Source organism: Onychostoma macrolepis, chromosome 17 (assembly GCF_012432095.1).
Source record: "Onychostoma macrolepis isolate SWU-2019 chromosome 17, ASM1243209v1, whole genome shotgun sequence".
Classification (NCBI taxonomy): Eukaryota; Metazoa; Chordata; class Actinopteri; order Cypriniformes; family Cyprinidae; genus Onychostoma; species Onychostoma macrolepis.
The window spans coordinates 16,650,234-16,670,513 of NC_081171.1; the positions used below are offsets into that span (position 1 = coordinate 16,650,234).

At 37.5% G+C, this 20,280-nt stretch overlaps 1 protein-coding gene across 1 annotated transcript in view; it reads right to left on the reverse strand.

Annotated features, from left to right (window-relative positions):
* The window catches only part of ush2a (Usher syndrome 2A (autosomal recessive, mild)), a 220,568-nt gene that overhangs the window by 34,733 nt on the left and 165,555 nt on the right, over window positions 1-20,280 (reverse strand). Inside the window, exons 54-57 of the mRNA XM_058749724.1 lie at window positions 14,377-14,574; window positions 13,446-13,600; window positions 11,527-11,725; window positions 21-128 (exon numbers count right to left, since the gene is read on the reverse strand). Coding sequence (XP_058605707.1) covers window positions 21-128; window positions 11,527-11,725; window positions 13,446-13,600; window positions 14,377-14,574 — 660 coding nt within the window. The remainder of the gene's footprint in view (window positions 1-20; window positions 129-11,526; window positions 11,726-13,445; window positions 13,601-14,376; window positions 14,575-20,280) is intronic.

Genomic DNA, 20,280 nt, shown 5'->3' on the forward strand with positions numbered 1-20,280 from the left:
GTATGTGCCTGTGCATTAACCTGCTGGTGCATCTTCCAGTGTGCGGCCCATAGATGGCTGACTTGCTCCGCAACCAGCTGCAGTGCATGCAACAACAATGAAGCTGTAGTTGGTATGAGGCTCCAGACCTGCAAAAACAGTCGACAGACATATTGCCTCTAAACACCACAGGAACAAATCACCTCCTCGATTACATATCCATAGCTGCTAATGAATTTATTATAAAATAAAATATTATTATTTCCTTTATTTAACCAGGAAAATTCCACTGAGATATTACAGATCTCTCTTCTTACAGAGAGACCTAGTCAAGACATTAAATAATACTAAATGTGAATATAATGTAATGTATTTAATACTTATATTTTTCACACATATAATTTATATTAAAAAAATCTAAACACGATTAAAACTAGTAATTCAGCTGATTTAAGTGTAACAGCTCTTATTACCATACTTCACATGACACCAAAGAATATTCTGGATTGAATATTCTTGGACTGTTCAATTTAATATTAAAGAGTGGAGTAATGGACAGCTAAATGTATAATAACAGATTCAACAAAAGATGTTTCATTAAAAACAGTGTATATGTGCTATTATAATTATAAATAGATGAAAATAAATAAAAATAAATTATTAATCAACTTTAAATAAAAAATAAATTAAAATAGAAATATTAATTTTAAATTATTTAAAGACAAATAAACAAACAAACAAATAAATAAATATAAAGTGGGAGTAATATGGTGTCTAACACAGCACCTGTGACAAAGATGCAGCTTCAGCAGTCAGAACTCTAAATCTGGTTCTAATCCTGAAGCACTTTAAATCTCACTCTAATCCTGAACTCTCCGCACCCCGTAAAGCCGTGCCTGTGTCCGTGGAGCACTGCCTCCACATCTGGAGGAACGCATGCACCCGCGCTCCTGTTTAGTATGCCTGACGGCCTCTCTCATTTAACCCAAACACAGATCAATGTTTTCAGAACGTTGAGCTGTGTTTGGGTTAAGTAAAGAATTCTGTTGAGCATACTAAACACAGGGGACAACCGCTGAATACTGCCTTTAAAGCTTCACTTCACACATCGCCATGCAAAACATGTCCAGGTGTGTATTCTAGAAGGGCTAGGTTATTATAGTGTTGAGGGGTAAGTTATTATAGCATTAGGTGTTCAGGGGGAATGACGGCATTTGCATGGCGTAAATCCAACCAAATTTAGAGATCAATTTACTTGGGAAACTAACAGGAAGATTACATTATTCAGAAAAAAATCTGAAGAATTAATCTACCAGAGGTTAGCTTTAGAAATAACATTAGTAAAAGCATTAATATTCCAATTGATTATTATTATTACTATTACTATTACTATTATTATTATTATTATTATAGGTAGGAAAGGCTATATTAAATAATTTGAATCATTTTATTTAAATTTTTTTTTTTACATGACAATACTATTTTCATGGACTCAAATTTGCATTTGAAGGAAGAATATGCTGTCTAATCATAAGCAGGAATTCGTAATTATTAATATGCATGTATATTATTCCAATAAAACTTAATAAAATAAATAAAAAAATCCTTTATCAACATCATCCTCTGTTAGATTTTGAATTCTCATTCAAACTGAAGGGGGCACTCTTAGCTTATTAAAGACACATGCACCTTTAATCAAAACGGCAAATAAATAAATATATAAATAAACAGGAGTTTTAAAAAAAATCAATCATTTTAGCTCTAACCCCTCTAAGCACACAGCGGCCCATTTGTAGCACATGGCTAACACAAAGTGAAACAATGGCGTAACTGTCATCCAAATTGCTCTGTACAGCACCGTGAGGAAGTGTGAGGTAATAAACGATATAAAAAGGTATTTTATTGACAAGCTGCCATTTACTGTTTGCATTAGAGAATATGAGAAGATGATAGGTGCAATCCCTGAACGTGGCGACCTGATGAGAAAAGGCCTGCAATGCTTACTCACTTTACCTGCCACATTGATAAAACCTCTAAATAATTAAGTGCCCACTTCCTGTCTACAATTACTTAATGTTTTTTTTCTGTCTGGTGGGGATTATGAAGAGATCTGTGGGCTCCACGTGTCGGCCAAGCTAGGAGACTACCCCTGATGCCTTTTATAGGATCAGTTTCCTCCCGCTCACGCATAATTTAGGAGGCAGAGGTTCTTCTCTTCTATCAGGACATGGGCAGACCTCTGTGAACCCTGATAAAGCAGCTGCACACGGGAGACAGATAAGCCAGGTAAAGGGAACTCGGGATGATGCTGGTGCTGGGTAAAAACTAACCAGTGACTTTATACACTTACACTTACAAGTCTTTCTTGTTTTAATTGTGTAAATTATGTTACAATTCTCCAGCGTTACACTTTATTAAGATTCACTGCACTCTAGTGGGAAATATAAATATAAATGCTAGTACTGTGTATTAATAAATTATTAATTCATTTACAAATGTCCAATTAAACGCATGGCTTGCAACATAATTTATATAATTGAGAGCAATAATTCACATCAGTTAATGAAAAGCTATACATATTTTAGATTCTTTGGGGATTTGATAGTTAATTTAACAGAAGCTAATTTGCAATGATGAAGTGACTACACAATATTAACAGTTTTATCTCACAGGCATGTATGAGAAATAATTGACATATTTAAATGAAAATACAATTCTTTTTTTTTTTTTTAGATATATATTTAATAAATGTTTTATGCAATTATTTAAAGCACATGCCATGCTGCAATTTTACATCATATATATAAAAATAAATTAATAAATCACCTTTTTTTTTCTGCCCTGTTTAGGGTATATGAGGTGTAATCTATAATCTTAATTATACCATCTAAATAATCTAAAATATATTAAATCCATGGGGTTAGGACAACATTCCTAACACTACTTGTTTTTAGTTAATTAAAAAAAAAAAGCACACAAAAAAACAACAACATTTAAAGCTTTAAACCTTTTTCTCGCTCACTGCTTTTTCCCAATGTGTTGAAGTCACAGTCGAAACTGATAATGCTTTAATTATTGATGCCTTTCATTTATTTGGTCTCCATTCATTACAATAACAAAGGGGACAGGAACTGTCTTTGTCACTAGGAGTGCTGTCATATGAAAGGACCGGCTCTCACAGTGCGTGTGAACGTACGCACAGCTCCTGTAGCTACAAAGGGCAGCAAAGAAATGTTTGAATGTGATCACTTTCAATTCCATGCATCACACACAACTTCAGTCAGTTTCAGTCTTTGACGGTATGGGCAGATGTAAACTCGCATAATATGTTATGATCGCAATGCAACTTGCTTCGAAATTAAAGTTTTAGCATAAGTTCTTTCATAGGTACCACATAGAAAAAAGCTAAATCTCTAATCCAGTGACTCTAATGTGGTGTTTAAAGTGGCGGCTTTGTTGCCACAGTGAAAGCAAGCAGGAGGCTTGAGTGCTTTGGTGTGTGTGTGTGCGCGTGTTTAATCATGTCAAGTGAGGGAGGGCAGGAAGTTTGGGGGTTTTAAGGAGCACAGAGGTGCTTCCCAGCAGCAGTCGGCGCTGAAACACAGACGCTCAGGTCGGTCGAGTCGGCGCACGCCACAAAACACTGGTAGGATTTACCAGCTCCGCGCAGAGGGACATGAAAGTCTCAACGCGGCTTTAGAGCCTCTCCACAAAGGAAACCCCGAGCAAAGGCATTTGCAGCCCCTGCCAGCGTTTGAACGGCATCGCCGCCACCTCACATCCCAGCCAGCGAGTCCGCCTACGCCTGCCATCACCCCCAGCCAAGTCTTAAACACGCCACACTGCCAGCCAGCCAAATCTGCCATCAGATCCCCTTCCTCCCCGCTCACCCCAGGATCCAGGACTGGCTGATTGGTTTGGTGCGTTCCTCCGCTGCCAACTTCAGGGCCTTCAGAGGAACAGAGAGAACTCCGAAAGCCCCTTATGGCCGCTGCTTGCTGAAATATCTTCGGTCGACAGCGAGTTGCAAAGGAGCTCCAGCCATTTGAAGGTCTCTGCTGATTTCAAGCTTATTTACAAAGACGTGGTGCTTCCCAGCGGCCCCTCTGGAGTGCACAGACAGACAGCCAGTGGCTGAGCGCTGCTGAAGGCAGGGAGGTCTGAGCTCGTGTTCGGAGAGGAAAAGCAAGAACTACGCGGCAGGAGATTCCTCACAAAGAACAGCAGCACAGGAAACCTGCTGTTTGAACATCACTTCAGGAAGACTCTGCCTACGAGGCGTTTAAACTACACATAGTCAGAATGATCTAAAAAAAAGTACAATATATTCAATTAAATGAGCCTGATTTTTTTTTCCTCCTGGATGTCCATGAGCTCAAACACAGGAAGTGAGGGATGTTATGGGATGTTAGCATTCCCAGAGTCAGCTACAGTACCTCTCTGAGGAGCGGCTCCCGGCATGCGATTCATTCAGATTAATCCTGACTGGAAAGAGATCAGATGCTCCTCAAAACGATGTGCCCGACTCAAGTTTGATAATCATGTCAGTGATAGTGTCGACAGGCTGGAGCGAGAAGCGTTCTCTCTTTTTCTCTCAGCATGAATTATGTCTTTCATATGGTCTGTAGAGACAGACACTTACACCACAAATGTGCTACCTGAACAGAAGCCTGTTCAAAATGATGATTCAAAGAAAACGAGACATATTCTACTAAAAATCAATAAATGAATAAATACATAAATAATATTATTATATTTATTATTATTACTACAACTACTGCTGTTATTATTATTGCCAACAACTGAGTATCCACTGATTACAATAAATAATTTTATTAACAGAAGTTGCACATATCAATATTTGCTGAGAAAAGCCTCCAAACATTACATTATTGCAGACATTATAAGAAGTGCCCGCGTATTTGTGTGCAAAACACAAAGACAGTGTGTACAAAATAGAATGAAAAATAAAATTTAATTATTATAATAATAATATATAAGAAGAATATAATATTCTAAATAATAATAATACCTTCAAATGATTACCTAAATTGTACCTGAATTTAATTTCATTATATACTAATTATAATCACAAACTGCATTATTGCATATGTCAATATTTGGTTTAAAATAACAATAATAATGGTTACACTTTATTTTAAGGTTTCCTTGTTACAGTGTAATTATCCATTTAAGTAAAGAATAATATTAATTAACTACATGTACTTACTACATGGTTAGGGTTAGGATTAGGGTTTGGCTTACAGTTACTTGCATGTTTTGCACATGCAAAATGTATTGTTATTGTAATAGTAAGTACATGTAATGTGTAACAAGGACACCTTCAAATAAAGTGTTACCATAATAATAATAATAATAATAATAATAATAATAATAATAATAATGCTTCCAACTGATTACACATTTTACCTGAATTCACTTACATTACAAATTAATTATAATAATAAATTGCATTAATGCTTGTGCCAATATTTGATGAGAAAAGACTCTAAAACCTCTAAACACTACATTATCATAGCAGACATTATAATTAGTGGCTACGTTAAAACATTGTGTACAAAACTGTAAAATAAAATAAAAACATATGATCATCAAGATGATTATTATAATAATATTAATAATAAAAATAATAATACTTCTAATAAAGAAAAAACTGATAAAATTGATAATGCTCAGAGAAAAATGTAAATCTTCCTTGGAACGATATTTGTGAGCACTTAATCTAAATCCATCTCTCTGTGTGTGCTGACTGTTGTGCAGCTGTCCATTGCCATGTGCTGGGCTGCACCGAGTCGGGCGGCACTGAAAGTGGGAGTGCGCCGTGTGTGTACCCTTGCGGTGGTGACGGATGGCTCAGGGCCAGGAACACTGCTCCTCTCCCAGGCAGATAAAAGAAGCCCCACAAATCAGCAGAGGCCTCAGGAGTGATGGGCAGGCTGGCTGCTCATTGCGGGAATCAGGTGTAAATTCAGTCATTAGATTGCTTCCAGAAACAGCATGCATAAATAAAGGCAGGGCACGTGGAGGAGACACGGCGGATCCTCACTCTCTTACTCTCGCCGCTGCTGCCGTCAGGGCCAGCATGGGGCAGCGTGTAGGGGGCGGCTGCTCTCTGCTGCTAAACTGATTCATCACTCGCTCTCTGACTTTCCTCTTTATTTCTCTCTTGCATTCAGTACTTTCAATACCTCCTTATGTTAAAGTTCAACATAACACTGAATGTTGCTGATTAATAGTCTATAGTAAGTTTTACTTCAATGTTAATAAGTTTTACAGTTCAAAATATACTCCACTATTACTTAATCTGCTACATAAATTCACATTTTGGGTTTTGTGGACTGTGGCATAAGAAATTAGATATAACACTGAATCTAAGAAAACAGACATCTAGGACACAAAATCTGGGGATATTTATAATGAAATGTTTAAATTATTCATATTCTGGTTCTAAAACAAATCATTAAATATGAAAAATAAGTCAAATGAAAAAAATATATTATTATTATTAATTATTATTAAAGGGGTCCTATTATGCTCTTTTACAAAGTCTTGATTTTGTTTTGGGGGTGTACTAGAACATGCTCTCTAGAAGAAGGCTTTCCTGTAGCTCAAATAGTAGAGCATGGCGCTAGCAACGCCAAGATCATGGGTTCGATTCCCAGGGAAAGCAAGAGCTGATAAAATGTAAAAACTGTAACTTGAATGCAATGTAAGTCGCTTTGGATAAAAGTGTCTGCTAAATACATAAATGTAAATGTAAATGCTCTCATGCTTGGTGGTTCGAAAAACGTAATTTACATTATTACAATACCTTTCTCCCCAGCCTGGCACAAACGGTTCTGGGTTTGATGAAGGCCCGCTTCCGAAATACGAAATGTGTTGTGATTGGTTAGCTGTCCCAGTGCGTTGTGATTGGCGAACAGCTTAGATGGCGTTTGAGTAACTGCCCCGCCCCTTGCCAAAACAGCAAGTTCTTCAATACTGGCATATCAATTCAGACCCCGAGAATATTGAACAAGAGGATCGTGCAGAACCATTGCATGCACGGATATTGCAAGAAATATTAAAGTGGTAACGTTATTGTTGTTTTTTTTGGTTAAATCACGTTTTAGATAGGATGTCAACAACAGCTTCAAAATAACTGCATTTACTATGTACAGATAAGTGCAACGGTAATGTATTATGTTTATTGTTCTTTAATTCTAACATTATAACATGAATTGCAGTGGAACTGTTATACAGTTTAATTTATTTATACCACAGTCTCACAGAGTTACATTATTTGTGGAGGCATATATATGCAAATTATTTCTCTGCCAGCAAGAGGCGCTGTTGGAGTGGTAGAGAGTGAGGTTTCCCCGGTAACGCTGTACACAAAGCAGCGCTCCTCTCACAAACGCAGCTTTATCACACATTACATGCAAGATGAAATGAAAATGACATCAAAAATTTTCTGAAGACAGTCGGTTTCCTTCAGAAATACAGTGATATAAAAACACCCACAGCGGGTTTTCCGATTTTGAAACGTGTAGTGCTCAACCAAGCGCTCTCCCCACCCGCCAACCATTTGAATTTCCGTAGACGGGATTTATTTTAATGATATTCTAATGGACCGCTTTGTGATATCACAAATACAGGAAAACAACTTTGTAGTCCAAACGAGCCTTTCGTTGTAGTTCTTGAAAAGGGATTTTTTTTTTAAACAAAATATCTCCCTTTGGAGTGGATTAAAATTCAAAAAGTGAAAAAGCATAATAGGACCCCTTTAAAGAATTATATCTACAGATCATAAAAAAAAAAAAAAAACATTTAAATGTATAGCAAGAATTAATGTATATAAACATATTTTTAATGTATTATTTACACTACCATTCAAAAAATGTTGTATCTGTAAGATTTTAAAATATTTTTGAAAGAGGACTCTTATGCTCACAAGGGCTGATTTATTAGATTAGAAACACAGTAAAAATGTACAATTTAGAATAACAGTCTTCTGTTTTAATATTTTCAGCAGCCATTACTCCATTTGTCAGTGTCACATGATCCTTCAGAAATCATTCTAATATGCTCCACCTAGGCATGGGACGATAACCGGTTTCAAGGTATACCGCGGTCTGGAAAATTCACGGTTTCAAAACCACTAAAATTTTCCTTTATACCGTTCCTGCGGTATGCGCAGTTTTTTTACGTGTCGTCAAAGACGGAAAGTGCAAGACTCCCTCAGTTGTGAGTGAAGAGCGTAACGAGTCACACGACTCCTCCTCCTCCGGATAGCGGTCAGTGAGAGTAACCTGTGTGTAGGATGATGGCTGAAGGAGGTGAATCCCTGGAACTTTTTCCCCCGTCGAAAAAGGCGAAGTCAGCCGTATGGGAATTTCTCAAGTAACGTAGACCAATCATGTTCCGTACACAACGATGTTCCGTACAGATGAAATTTTTGCGCTGATCGCTAAATAAATACTTCCAGGTCGTACACAAACGATATATCTTTGTCGTCTTCATTTCTCCCTCTTTCACCCTCAATCAAGACAGAGACCCATTCACCAGTTGTTTCAGTGTTGAAATAAATTCTATTTGGCTTGCTACCGAGGCAGATAACATACCTAATTAACTAGCTAACGTCAACTAGTTTCCTCCCTCACGTTACTTCACAGAGCGGGGAACAGCAGACTAAAGTACTACGTTTCTGCGAATTAGTACAATAAATTTAGCTGGTATCACGTCTATAATTTTAAGCCTCCTGCCATTGTTTACATCTGTTCAGAATCACGTCATTTAAAAAACAAACTGCAGGCTCTCAGGTGTCTTTGCCACTGTTTGAGTATTATATGGAGAGAGACAGTGAGTGTGTGCAGGGGCGGACTTAACCAATAGGCGAGGTAAGCGCCCGCTGAGGGCCCCGGGGAATCAGGGGGCCCCGTCTGATATTCGCGAAAACATATTTGGCAAATGCACCATTATGTATTTGTGTTATGGAGAGCGTCAAATGTTCACTCACCACTCAAAACGGCAAATTTTTGTCAGGTGCGGAGTTCTGCAAGCTTGTGAATCCTCTCATTATAACAACGTGTAGATAAGATGCAAATAAGAGATTCATTGCGCAGAGAGCTTATTAACGGAACGTCGTGAGATCGCGAAGAACTGAAGTGAGTGACAGCTTTTAGTGATTACAGACGGAGCGCTCTTTGCGCGCATTCTACGCTCGTCTCAGAACAGTTATATTCACCTCAGTAAAGAAATTGTGTTTTATTAACAGAAGTTGCACATATCAATATTTGCTGAGAAAAGCCTCCAAACATTACATTATTGCAGACATTATAAGAAGTGCCCGCGTATTTGTGTGCAAAACACAAAGACAGTGTGTACAAAATAGAATGAAAATTAAAATTGAATTATTATAATACTAATAATAATATATAAGAAGAATATAATATTCTAAATAATAATAATAATAATAATACCTTCAAATGATTACCTAAATTGTACCTGAATTTAATTTAATTATATACTAATTATAATCACAAACTGCATTATTGCATATGTCAATATTTGGTTTAAAATAACAATAATAATGGTTACACTATATTTTAAGGTTTCCTTGTTACATTTTCGCTTAATAGATTATATTTTTGATTTGTTTCTCGGCAAACCCTATCATATGCTTTAAGAACACTTGGAATATGGAACGAGTTGCATGGGATAATTTTTAGGACATAATTTTTGGAAAAAGATTGAAGAAGTTTACAATTCAAAGTGCAAGTAAAAATTATTTTTATATAATGTCTTTTGTTATCCGAAAAAAACAAGGTAGCTTAATATGGCTTTAGAACAGCATCAGGTTGACCAATTATTTAGGCTACTTAAGTTGTGAAGTAGAGGTCTGCAAGCCCGTCGGGACCCGACGGAGCCCGACACGCTGAGTACATTCGGGCCGGGCTCGGGCCATTTTTTTTTTTTACAGATCGGGCTCGGGTCGGGCTCGGGCTCATTTAGCTTCTCTCCTTTATTTTGTGCCCATATACGCGCAGAGAGCACACATGGCTACTGTATTAAATACTGATTATATTATAAATATTATACATCGCCTAAGCAATACGCAACGCATATACGCACACATTAGCATACAGGTGACCATGCAGAGCATCAGGAAGAAGTTGGAGCGTGGAGTTACAAAAAGTTCCCAATGCTTCGGGAAAAGCTGCATTTTTGATCAGCCATGCATTTGATGATGATCCTGACTCGCCATCTCCTCACTGGATGCGCCTTTAGAGAGAAATGCATCTTTAGGGATTTTATAATGAAAGAGTTTTTGTTTTCGATTCGAATTATTTCGTTTTAAAGTAGTAATTCAAAGCTTTCTATAGATACTATATTTATCAAGTCAGTGAGGCAAGTAGGCTATATGCTGTGTTTCGGTTTTTCAGAAGCGCTCTCTTTTTTATAAAAGTACGTTTTGTTGATATTGTGAGTGCACACAAATAAAAGTACACCCTTTACAGTTCCGAACAACGGGCCGAGAATTCTGATGAGCTGTCGGACACGGGCCGGGCTAGGGCCTCAGCGTCTCGGGCCAGGGCCGGGCTAGGGCCTAAATTTTAGGCCCGTGCAGGGCTCTATTGTGAAGGGGTAATAGTTACAATAAATAATAGCTATAGCTATAATGAGAGAGAGCTAGCGAGTAAAATAAGGGTTACGCGTAAAAGAGCATTATAGTTATTTTGTTGGGGCCCCGTACCTGAAATTTGCTTAGGGCTCCCAAATCAGTAAGTCCGCCCCTGTGTGTGTGTGTGTGTGAGACACAATCGCGCGCTCTCCTTATGTGTATGTGCACACATCTTTGTACCTCACCGCTCATAACTTGGACAGAAAGATGAATGTGTAGAAAGTGAGCATATCTCCAAAAACCTTGTTGAGCTGCAGGTTTAATGACTGCATTTTTAATTTTTTACAGAAATTGTTTTGATTTATGTTTTCGATTATTGAGCTAAAGGATTAGGCTCACTTAAGTGACTACACGTAATTTAATTAACAAGAATTAAATTATTTATATTAATTATTTAGCCTGACATGTTTACCGTTCCAAAATGTTCTATATGTTTCTTAAAAATAAAATGTATTGTGTTCAGTGGAAAAAACGTTGTTGTTTTTTACCCAGACATTTAAAAATAACATATTTTAGAGCTGTAATCGCAATACCGTGATACCGTGAAATTTTTATCTAAGGTTATCATACCTTAGCTCCACCTATGGTCTAATATGCTTGGTGATCAGTAAACATCTATTATTATTAATAATATTAAAAACGGTTGTGCTGTTTAAAATTTTTGTGGAAGCAATGAAATTTTTTCAGGATTCATTGATGAATAGAAAGTTCAAAAGAACAGCAATTATTTGAAATATTTTTTTTTTTATAACAACGTGAAAGTATTTTAACTAGTCATTTTAGACCTATTTAATGCATCCTTACATAAAAAAAAATAAATCTTACTGACCCCAAAATTTTGAAAGGTACTGTATAGGTGATACCTGTGACATTGTAAGCCATCTCCCCCTCTGTATGTGTGTGGATGACTCCAACGTCACTCTGATTGATGCGGTACTCCCGGATTATACCGTTTTGTTTGGCTGGAACCGCCCAGCTGATTCTCAGGGCCCCGGGCCCCAACGCGCTCACCAACGGAGCAGCGATTCCCTCTGGCTCCCCCTGGACAGTCACTGCCACAACCTGCACACACACCAAAAAGAATTACAGAGCAATTTGCCCTAATGGAGGCTTGGATATCCTGCTCTAATAGAATGTCACTAGTGGTTTCAACTCTTGTCTTTAGGAGTGGCAGACTATTAGGAAAGGGCCGCAAGAGGTGGTTAAGGTGTTTTTTTTTTCGGCTACGTGTAGGCCGGCCCGGCGCTGGCCTGATGTGCTTGTGAGCCTGCAGAGTGTCCACAAAGATTAAATCAGGTTCCTCATTCCCACCGACAGAGCTGGCTGAGCAGGGTCCTGCTGAGCGACAACAGGGTGCCCCGTGGTAATTGCTCCCCTTGTATTGGGTCGGACAATAATTGCAACTGTTTGGGCAATGCTTGCAGGTGTACAAGTTAATCCTGCTCCACTTAAAAACAATCGTGCAAGGGGGAAGAAGAAAGAAGTAGTGGATCATTGGTGGCCAATTGGTGTGCAGGGCAAGACCCCGGAGGTGTGTGGAAAGAAAAATGGACCTAATGCTGCTCTGGGAGGTTCTTTTTACTTTGCCTCTAGCAGATCTGTGTGGTTATTGATAATCGGATCCTAAATTAGACATAAAAAGAGAAGATAGACAGGTTAATTTGCTCTTTCATCAGCTGAGCCGCTGACAGCTATTACAAGGAGACAACAATTATGGCAGGAAGTCAGCTGTTGCTCTGCTTCCATTAGCTCGCCATTAAAAATATCCTGTTTACTTGGCACTAGTGACATAACATTGAAAGGGGGAGTACAACTCCTGCAATCCTTTACCAGCGTTTTGTAGCACTTAAACACAATGCTTGTTATACTTGCAGGTAGGACTGTAACAAAGACAAAGGACAATAGGAAAATATGCAGTGACTATAAATACCTTAAAGGTGCACCATTTTTTCCATTTGAAAAGTACCTCTGACAAACATATTTAAAGTCAGTTCTATCATGAAAACTCTCGGAGAGTTTAACATGGTCATGTACACGACAATATTAATGTGTTCAGGCTTGGCAGGGATAGATCTGCTACATTGCTGCTGCAGCAGAGCAAGTACCGAGACTTGCTACTGCCAATAAATTCACAACATGCTGCTGTGAGCATGTAAGAAATACTGCTGCTGCACATATAACATATATATGAAATAACCCCCATATATCGCATACATGAATCACCCCGTAGCAGATCTATACAGGTGAAGCTGGGGAAGGTGGAGGGTTTCTGAAGCGTGCTACAACTGCTACAGCAAGCACTAGCCAAGTATTTAAATACTGAGCAGAAAGCTCATTGGTTGCTGATACAGAAAGAACCAATCAGCTGCATCATGTGATAATGATGTCATTATGTCAGATTGAATTAGACCTACTGGACTGTGCCATCTAGAATTTTATGACAGAACTTTGGATTTATACTCATAACAGATGTTAAAATATTTTCTCCTGTCCCAGTTTAATAAGCAGACACTAGAAGTAATTTGTAGAATTCTTTCCCCAAAAAGTGTAACACTTTACAAAGCAATATTGTCTCAACCAACAATTACGTTTGGGGCAGGATTGCCTATTTGGTCAGCAGATGGCAGGTTGTGTTTAGGAAACCTGTTTGGAAACAGTCATTATTTTTGCAATACCATTTAGTACCACTAGAAGAACAGAAATTATATACTTTACTGCTGCATTGTACATGATTTTCTGCCTACAAGGATTAAGATGAGAGGCAGATGAGAAACAGACTCACTTTTGAGCTGTCTGTGCAGCCGGCGGCAGTACAGGCTCTGAGCTGGTACACGTACTCCTGAAAAGGTCGGATTCCTCCCGCATCAGTGAAGCTATGATCAGTGCCACGGTAGCGCTCCTGTCCATCACGCAGGATCACATAATGACTTATCTCACCTATCATAGTACAAAAAACACACAGGGTCAAAAAGTAGCTTCAACACCTATTCCACTCAGTATAATAGTGAAAGCGGTGGACTAACTTTCTTTCAAAATCACAACAGACTGGGTGGCAAGCCATTTGATTAGCACACAGAGTGAAGTCCTAATGAGCAATCAGCATGTTTCTTTACATATTAAGTGGCACAGAAGTTCCCTAAAATGAAGCTTGTTATTCTCACTTAGTGTTTATGCGCATGTGAATTTCATTCTTCATAAATTATTCTGTCGAGCTATGCAGATTACGCTTAATAACAGGCAGGTCTTCAGAGGAGAGATGATAAAACAATCAGCTAGTTCCACTCTGTCTGAGTCCTATCATTACAGCCTGAAGAAAAAGCCTGTCTACTAGTTTGCTGGGGGAAATGTGAGTAAATCTTCTGAGAGTCACGACTTCAGGCGTGGATTACCCAAACTGATTCACTCCGTGATTAATCATTTACATAACCAAACCTTCTACTGAATAAACATATGACAATATTACCATGAGAGCAAGAAACCACAAAAAATGATGTGCTCTGATTTGAGGAGGGAAAAGGAAATCACACTATGTAGGATTAAATATTAATTCAAAAAGCTTGTAACTATAAAGACATTAAATTTCCAAGATGTTCAGTCATTTACACTACAATGTAAATCAAACATATATTCTTCAAAAAACTAAGGACTTTTTTTTTCACTTTACCATTGAGGGATGTAATATAAGTCAAGTACCACCTTTCTGAGATAATTACCATTGGGCTTGTTTGGAGCTGACCATTGAAGCTGGATGATGTCATCACGCAGACCCACATGGCTCCAGTGAGGAGGAGACACACCCCAAGGTGCATCTTCTTTAGTAGTGACACGAGAGGAGGGACTGAACCCACGGCCAAAGCTGTTCCAGGCTCCAATTCTATACTCATAACTGGTGTAAGGGTCCAATTCAGAGTCTGAAATGACACACCAGAGAATACACACAGTCACAAAAACACACACACTCCTCAGAATTCCCATGAAACCTCTTGACGGCACCACAGGAGTATCTCTAAAGTGTCTCAGTCTTCAGACTAAAACAAGAGTAGCCAGGGACCCTGCATTTACTGTAATGCTCTTTGTTATCAGAAATACAGAGGTTTGTTGTAAACGTGTGTTTGGGGAGTCATGGGTGTAAATCGCCGAGACAGGCAGAGGCACTTATAGGAGTGACAGGATGACAAAACACCCTTCTCAGAGGACAAGACACAGTCTCACTAAGTTGACCAAGCTAAATTATTATTATTATTATTATTACTACAACAAAAAACAACATTTTCAAAAATTCAACATTCAAATTCAACTTTTAAAATTACATTAAAATAAAATTATGTAATTTTATAAATTACATGCAATTAAGCTCTATGCATTTGCTTGTACATTAAGCAGTACCAATTTACTTTTTTATTTTATTTTGTTAATAAAAACAATTAATAATAATAATAATAATAATAATAATAAAATTGAACCAAGCACTTATTTACCAAAAAAAATCAACATACAGTGCTGCTTAAAAGTTTGTGTACCCTTTAGAATTTTCTATATTTCTGCATAAATATGACCCAAAACATCATCAGATTTTCATATAAGTCCTGAAAGTAGACAAAGAGAACCAAATCAAATAAGTGAGAGAAAAATATTTTCTTTGTCATTTATTTATTGAGAAAAATAATCCAGTGTTACATATCTGTGCGTTGCAAAAGTATGTGAATCTTTGCTTTCAGTATCTGGTGTGACCCGCTTTTGCTGCAGTAATTGAAGGTAAAGTTTCTTGTAAATGCTGATCAGTCCTGCACAATAACATGTAGGAGTTTTAGCCCATTCCCTAGTGCAGAACCACTTAAACTCTGTGATGTTGGTGGGTTTCCTCCTATGAACTGCTTGCTTAGGTCCTTCCACAACATTTTAATTGGATTAAGGTCTGGACTTTGACTCAGCCATTCCAAAACATTAACTTTGTTCTTCTTTAACAATTCTTTGGTAGAATGACTTGTGTGCTTGGGGTTGTTGTCTTGCTGCATGACCCACGTTCTCTTGAGACTCTATTCTTAAACAGATGTCCTGATGTTTTCCTTTAGAATTTGCTGGTATAATTCAGAATTCATTGTTCCATCAATGATGGCAGGCTGTCCTGGCCAAGATGCAGCAAAACAGGCCTAAGCCATGATACTACCACCAGCATGTTTCACAGATGGGATAAGAATCTTAAGCTGGAATGCAGTGTGTTCTTTTCTCTTCATAATAGCTTCTCATTTAAACCAATAAGTTCTATTTTGGTTTCATCCACCCATTAAACCTTTCTCCAGAAGTCCTCTGGCTTGTCCACATGATCTTTAGAAAGCAATTTTCTTTTTGGAGAACAATGGCTTTCTTCTTGCAACTCTGCCATGCACACCATGGTTGCTCAGCGTTCTCCTGATGGTCTCTCTCCAAGAGATTCACATACTTTTGCCACTCACAGATATGCAATATTGGATCATTTTCCTGAATAAATAAATGACAGAGAAAATATTTTTGTCTCGTTTGTTTGACTGGGTTCTCTTTGTCTACTTTCAGGACTTGTGCAAAAAATCTGATGATGTTTTGGGTCATATTTATGCAGAAATATAGAAAATTCTAAAGGGTTCACAAACTTTTAAGCAGCACTGTATGTAAAATTCTACTCAATTACATAAATACAATTTTATATCGAGTAAAGAAATAAATATATAAATAAATATATGACTAAAATTGTTAAACTATTTGCATATGGTTGTACATACCATGAAATGTACTATTTTTATTTTCTTTTGTTAATAAAAAAAACATACTACTAGGCCTACTACTACTAATGACTAATTAAAGGGGTTAATTTAAATTTCATTTCAAATAGAACTGGATTCAGCTGGAATGAATATTAATGGTGGAAGTTAGTACAAAATCCTCTTAAAGTCAACATGAATAGATTTTGCAACTCTTTTGTAATTTTAAATATTTTCAACAGTAATTTTACCATATTTTCATAAGGAATTCATAAGGAATTGATTGGATTCTGAAATGGGTGTTTCATACTAGAATGGAGCACGGTGGATTTTGGAGGAGGGCGTTGTCAAAAAAGTAAGTTACTCAGTTTGGATGTGAAACAATTTTTTTTTCTATTAAAATAGCATATAATGGACACAAAACTAGGCACAGAAGGTTAGATTTAATCAGGGTCATTTTTGATTTCTTGATGACTTCAAAATTCACAATACCCCAAAAAGGCCTCAAGGGTGTTTGCTACACAAAGTCAGGAGGAAGTGAAATCGTTCATATTTGTGTGGCTGGCAAATCAACGCTTGTGCAGCATTTGTCCGAGAGCACTCAGTGTCATCTTTCTCCCGGGTGCGGGTATGGGGGCGTGAGAAACATCTGGAGGAGTGCAGGGCCACGACAGGTTTATACGCTTCTGCCCAGATGGTGGCACAGCGCTGACTAGAATCACTCTCCTCGTGCCAGCCAGCCCCCTCAACTCCGGCATTAGTCTTGATTAAACAGACGTAACTAACCAAATAAATAACACCTCGGATGAGGTTGAGCCAGTACGAGGGGCCAGCACTCCCCCCTGAAAAGATAAATAAGTGTGCGAGTCAAGGGGGCGCTCTAAACGCCCTTAAAGTTTTAATGATGAGTTCGAAATAGCAGGTGAGATTTATGACTCACGACAATTAATACACACTAAAGCATCTGGTCTTGTGAACACATGAAATGTGCAGATGTTTACAGTGTGAGGAACATCCCTGAAATGACTGACACTTTCCTTTTTGTGTGTGTGTGCGTGTGCCATTCAGTTTGATGTCTTTACATAAAAGAGCATGTTGGGCGTATACCATTTCTTGTTTATTAGATACATTTGGCTCTCGTTTGCAGGGCTGTTGCTTAAATTCAAAGGGCTCGGGAAAAAGATTATGGCCCTGCTTTTATATAAATTCGTAGTATTATGGGACACACATTTTCATAAATTCATGCTTCCACATTTAAAATATTAGAAAAAAAAGAAGAGGGCAACAAACACACACACACACACACACACACACTCACACATTGGGTTTCCATGTTTTATGGGGACATTCCATAGGTGTAAAGGTTTTTATACTTGACAAACTGTATTTTCTATTTCCCTTCACCAACCCTGCACCTAAACCTACCCCTTACAGTAAACTTTCTGCATTTTTAGATATTCAAAAAGATATTCTTAATTCTATATGATTTATAAGCTTGTTTCCTCATGGGGACCAAAAAATATCCCCAACAAGGACAAGGATTTGGATATTGCCATCTTTGTGGGAACATTTTGTCACACACACACACACACACACACACACACACACACACACACACACACACACTTTTATTCAATTTTATATATTTATGTAATTGTATGTATTATGTGATGTGTCCTCTTATCTGTGCGAGTAGAGTGCAGTTTTTCTGTTATTTTTGTATCATTTATATAGTATTTTTTCTACATATACAATATTAGTATTAAACTGATATTTCTATAATATTCTATATATATATATATATATATTTTTTATTAGGTGTCAACGTTAACGCGTTAACGCATGCGATTAATCAAAATAATTTAACGTGTTAATATTTTTTTAACGCAAATTAACCGTTTGATAAGGTTTGCCTCCAACTTCTTCCTGTCATCGCAGCCCGGAAGGTTATCTATCATTGTATGATGAGGGTACAGCGAACCAGTGTTGCCAGGGTAGCGGCACAAGTGGGCTATTTTGAAAATACACTCGCGGGAAAAATTTTAGAGTTGTGGGTTGCGGTTTTTGGGGCTACTTTTATAATGTACCGCGGCCACCCAAAGTGTAGACAAATTAAAAATTACAATAGATCCTTTTACTAATGTGTATTATACTTGGAATGTATCCCTGGCAACTAAAGAACAGAGAGGCGGTTGTAACATCACAAACAATGTGAGTTTCAGCCAGAGCATAACGTTACATGTTAAGGCTTTTACACAGCAGAAATAAACATGACAACAGCCACTATAGACTATATAAGATAATAAACACACGATTACGATAGGATATTTGTATTTGATTTTCTGGAGATGAATGTGTACATCTGAAATGCTAATTTGTGCAGCGATATAAAAGGCTATAAATAGCATATTTTAACAACAGTAAACGACCAAATTCCACATGTGATTGCAAAAGGAAGTTATTACAAACACTCGATGGTGGTTTGAAGTGAGTTCTGAGTAAAAGTGTACTATTAATCTCATAAATTGTCTTATGAAGCATGATGCTAATATTAGCTCTAATGCAGCTGCAGAACAGGTCCAATTCTTCTTCATAATGCATTTTGTCATAATACTTCACGTAAGTTCGCAAGTTGTGTTGTATTTATTAGAAATACTTTTGATAATAGTTGGGTAAATGTATACTGGGATTGAAGCGATGTGACTTGGTAAACGTTTTATTGCCTGTTTAAAGGCTGATAATGGCTGAATAAAAACTATAGAATAATGATAAAAGAATAATAAGGATTATGTCTCATACCTGGCGGAAGTGTGAAAGATTCTGTTTCCTTAAACCAGTTTGTCATGCATTTCTTTTTCAATACATTTACAGGTAAATCCTAGTATTTTCAAATTGATCATGATTAATCCCAGTCCATGACTGTTAACGCGATTACATTTTTTAATCAATTGACAGCACTAATATATATATATATATATATATACAGGTGCATCTCAAAAAATTTGAATATCGTGAAAAGTTCTTTGTAACTTATTTCAGAAAGTGAAACTTTATATTCTAGATTCATTACATGTAAAGTAAAACATTTCAAAAGTTTTTTGTTTTGTTTTAATTTTGATGATTAGAGCTTACAGCTCATGAAAGTCAAAAATATTTTTACATTTGAGTTTCATTAAATAACCATCCCTACAGTATAAATTCCAGGTATCACTTGTTCTTTGAAACCACAATAATGGGGAAGACTGCTGACTTGGCATTGGTCCAGAAGACAATCACTGACACCCTCCACAAAGAGGGTAAGTCACAGAAGATCATTACTGAAAGGGGTGGCTGTTCACAGAGTGCTGCATCAAAGCATAGTAAATGCAAAGTTGACTGGAAGGAAGAAATTGAGTAGGAAAAGGTGCACCAGCAACAGGGATGACAGCAAGCTTGAGAATACTGTCAAGCAAAGCCGATTCAAACACTTGGGAGAGCTTCACAAGGAGTGGACTGAAGCTGGAGTGAGTGCATCAAGAGTCCCCACGCTCAGACGTCTTCAGGAAAAGAGCTACCAAGCCACTTCTGAAACAGGAACCATGTCAGAAGCATCTTACCTGGGCTAAGGAGAAAAAGAACTGGACTGTTGCTCAGTGGTCCAAAGTCCTCTTTTCAGATAAAAGTAAATTTTACATTTCATTTGGAAATCAAGGTCTGGAGTCTGGAGGAAGACTGGAGAGGCACAGAATCCAAGCTGCTTGAAGTCCAGTGTGAAGTTTCTGAAGTCAGTGATGATTTGGGCTGTGGTGACGTCTGCTGTTGTTGGTCCATTGTGTTTTATCAAGTCCAAAGTCAATGCAGCCATCTACTAGGAGATTTTGGAGCACTTTATGCTTCCATTTG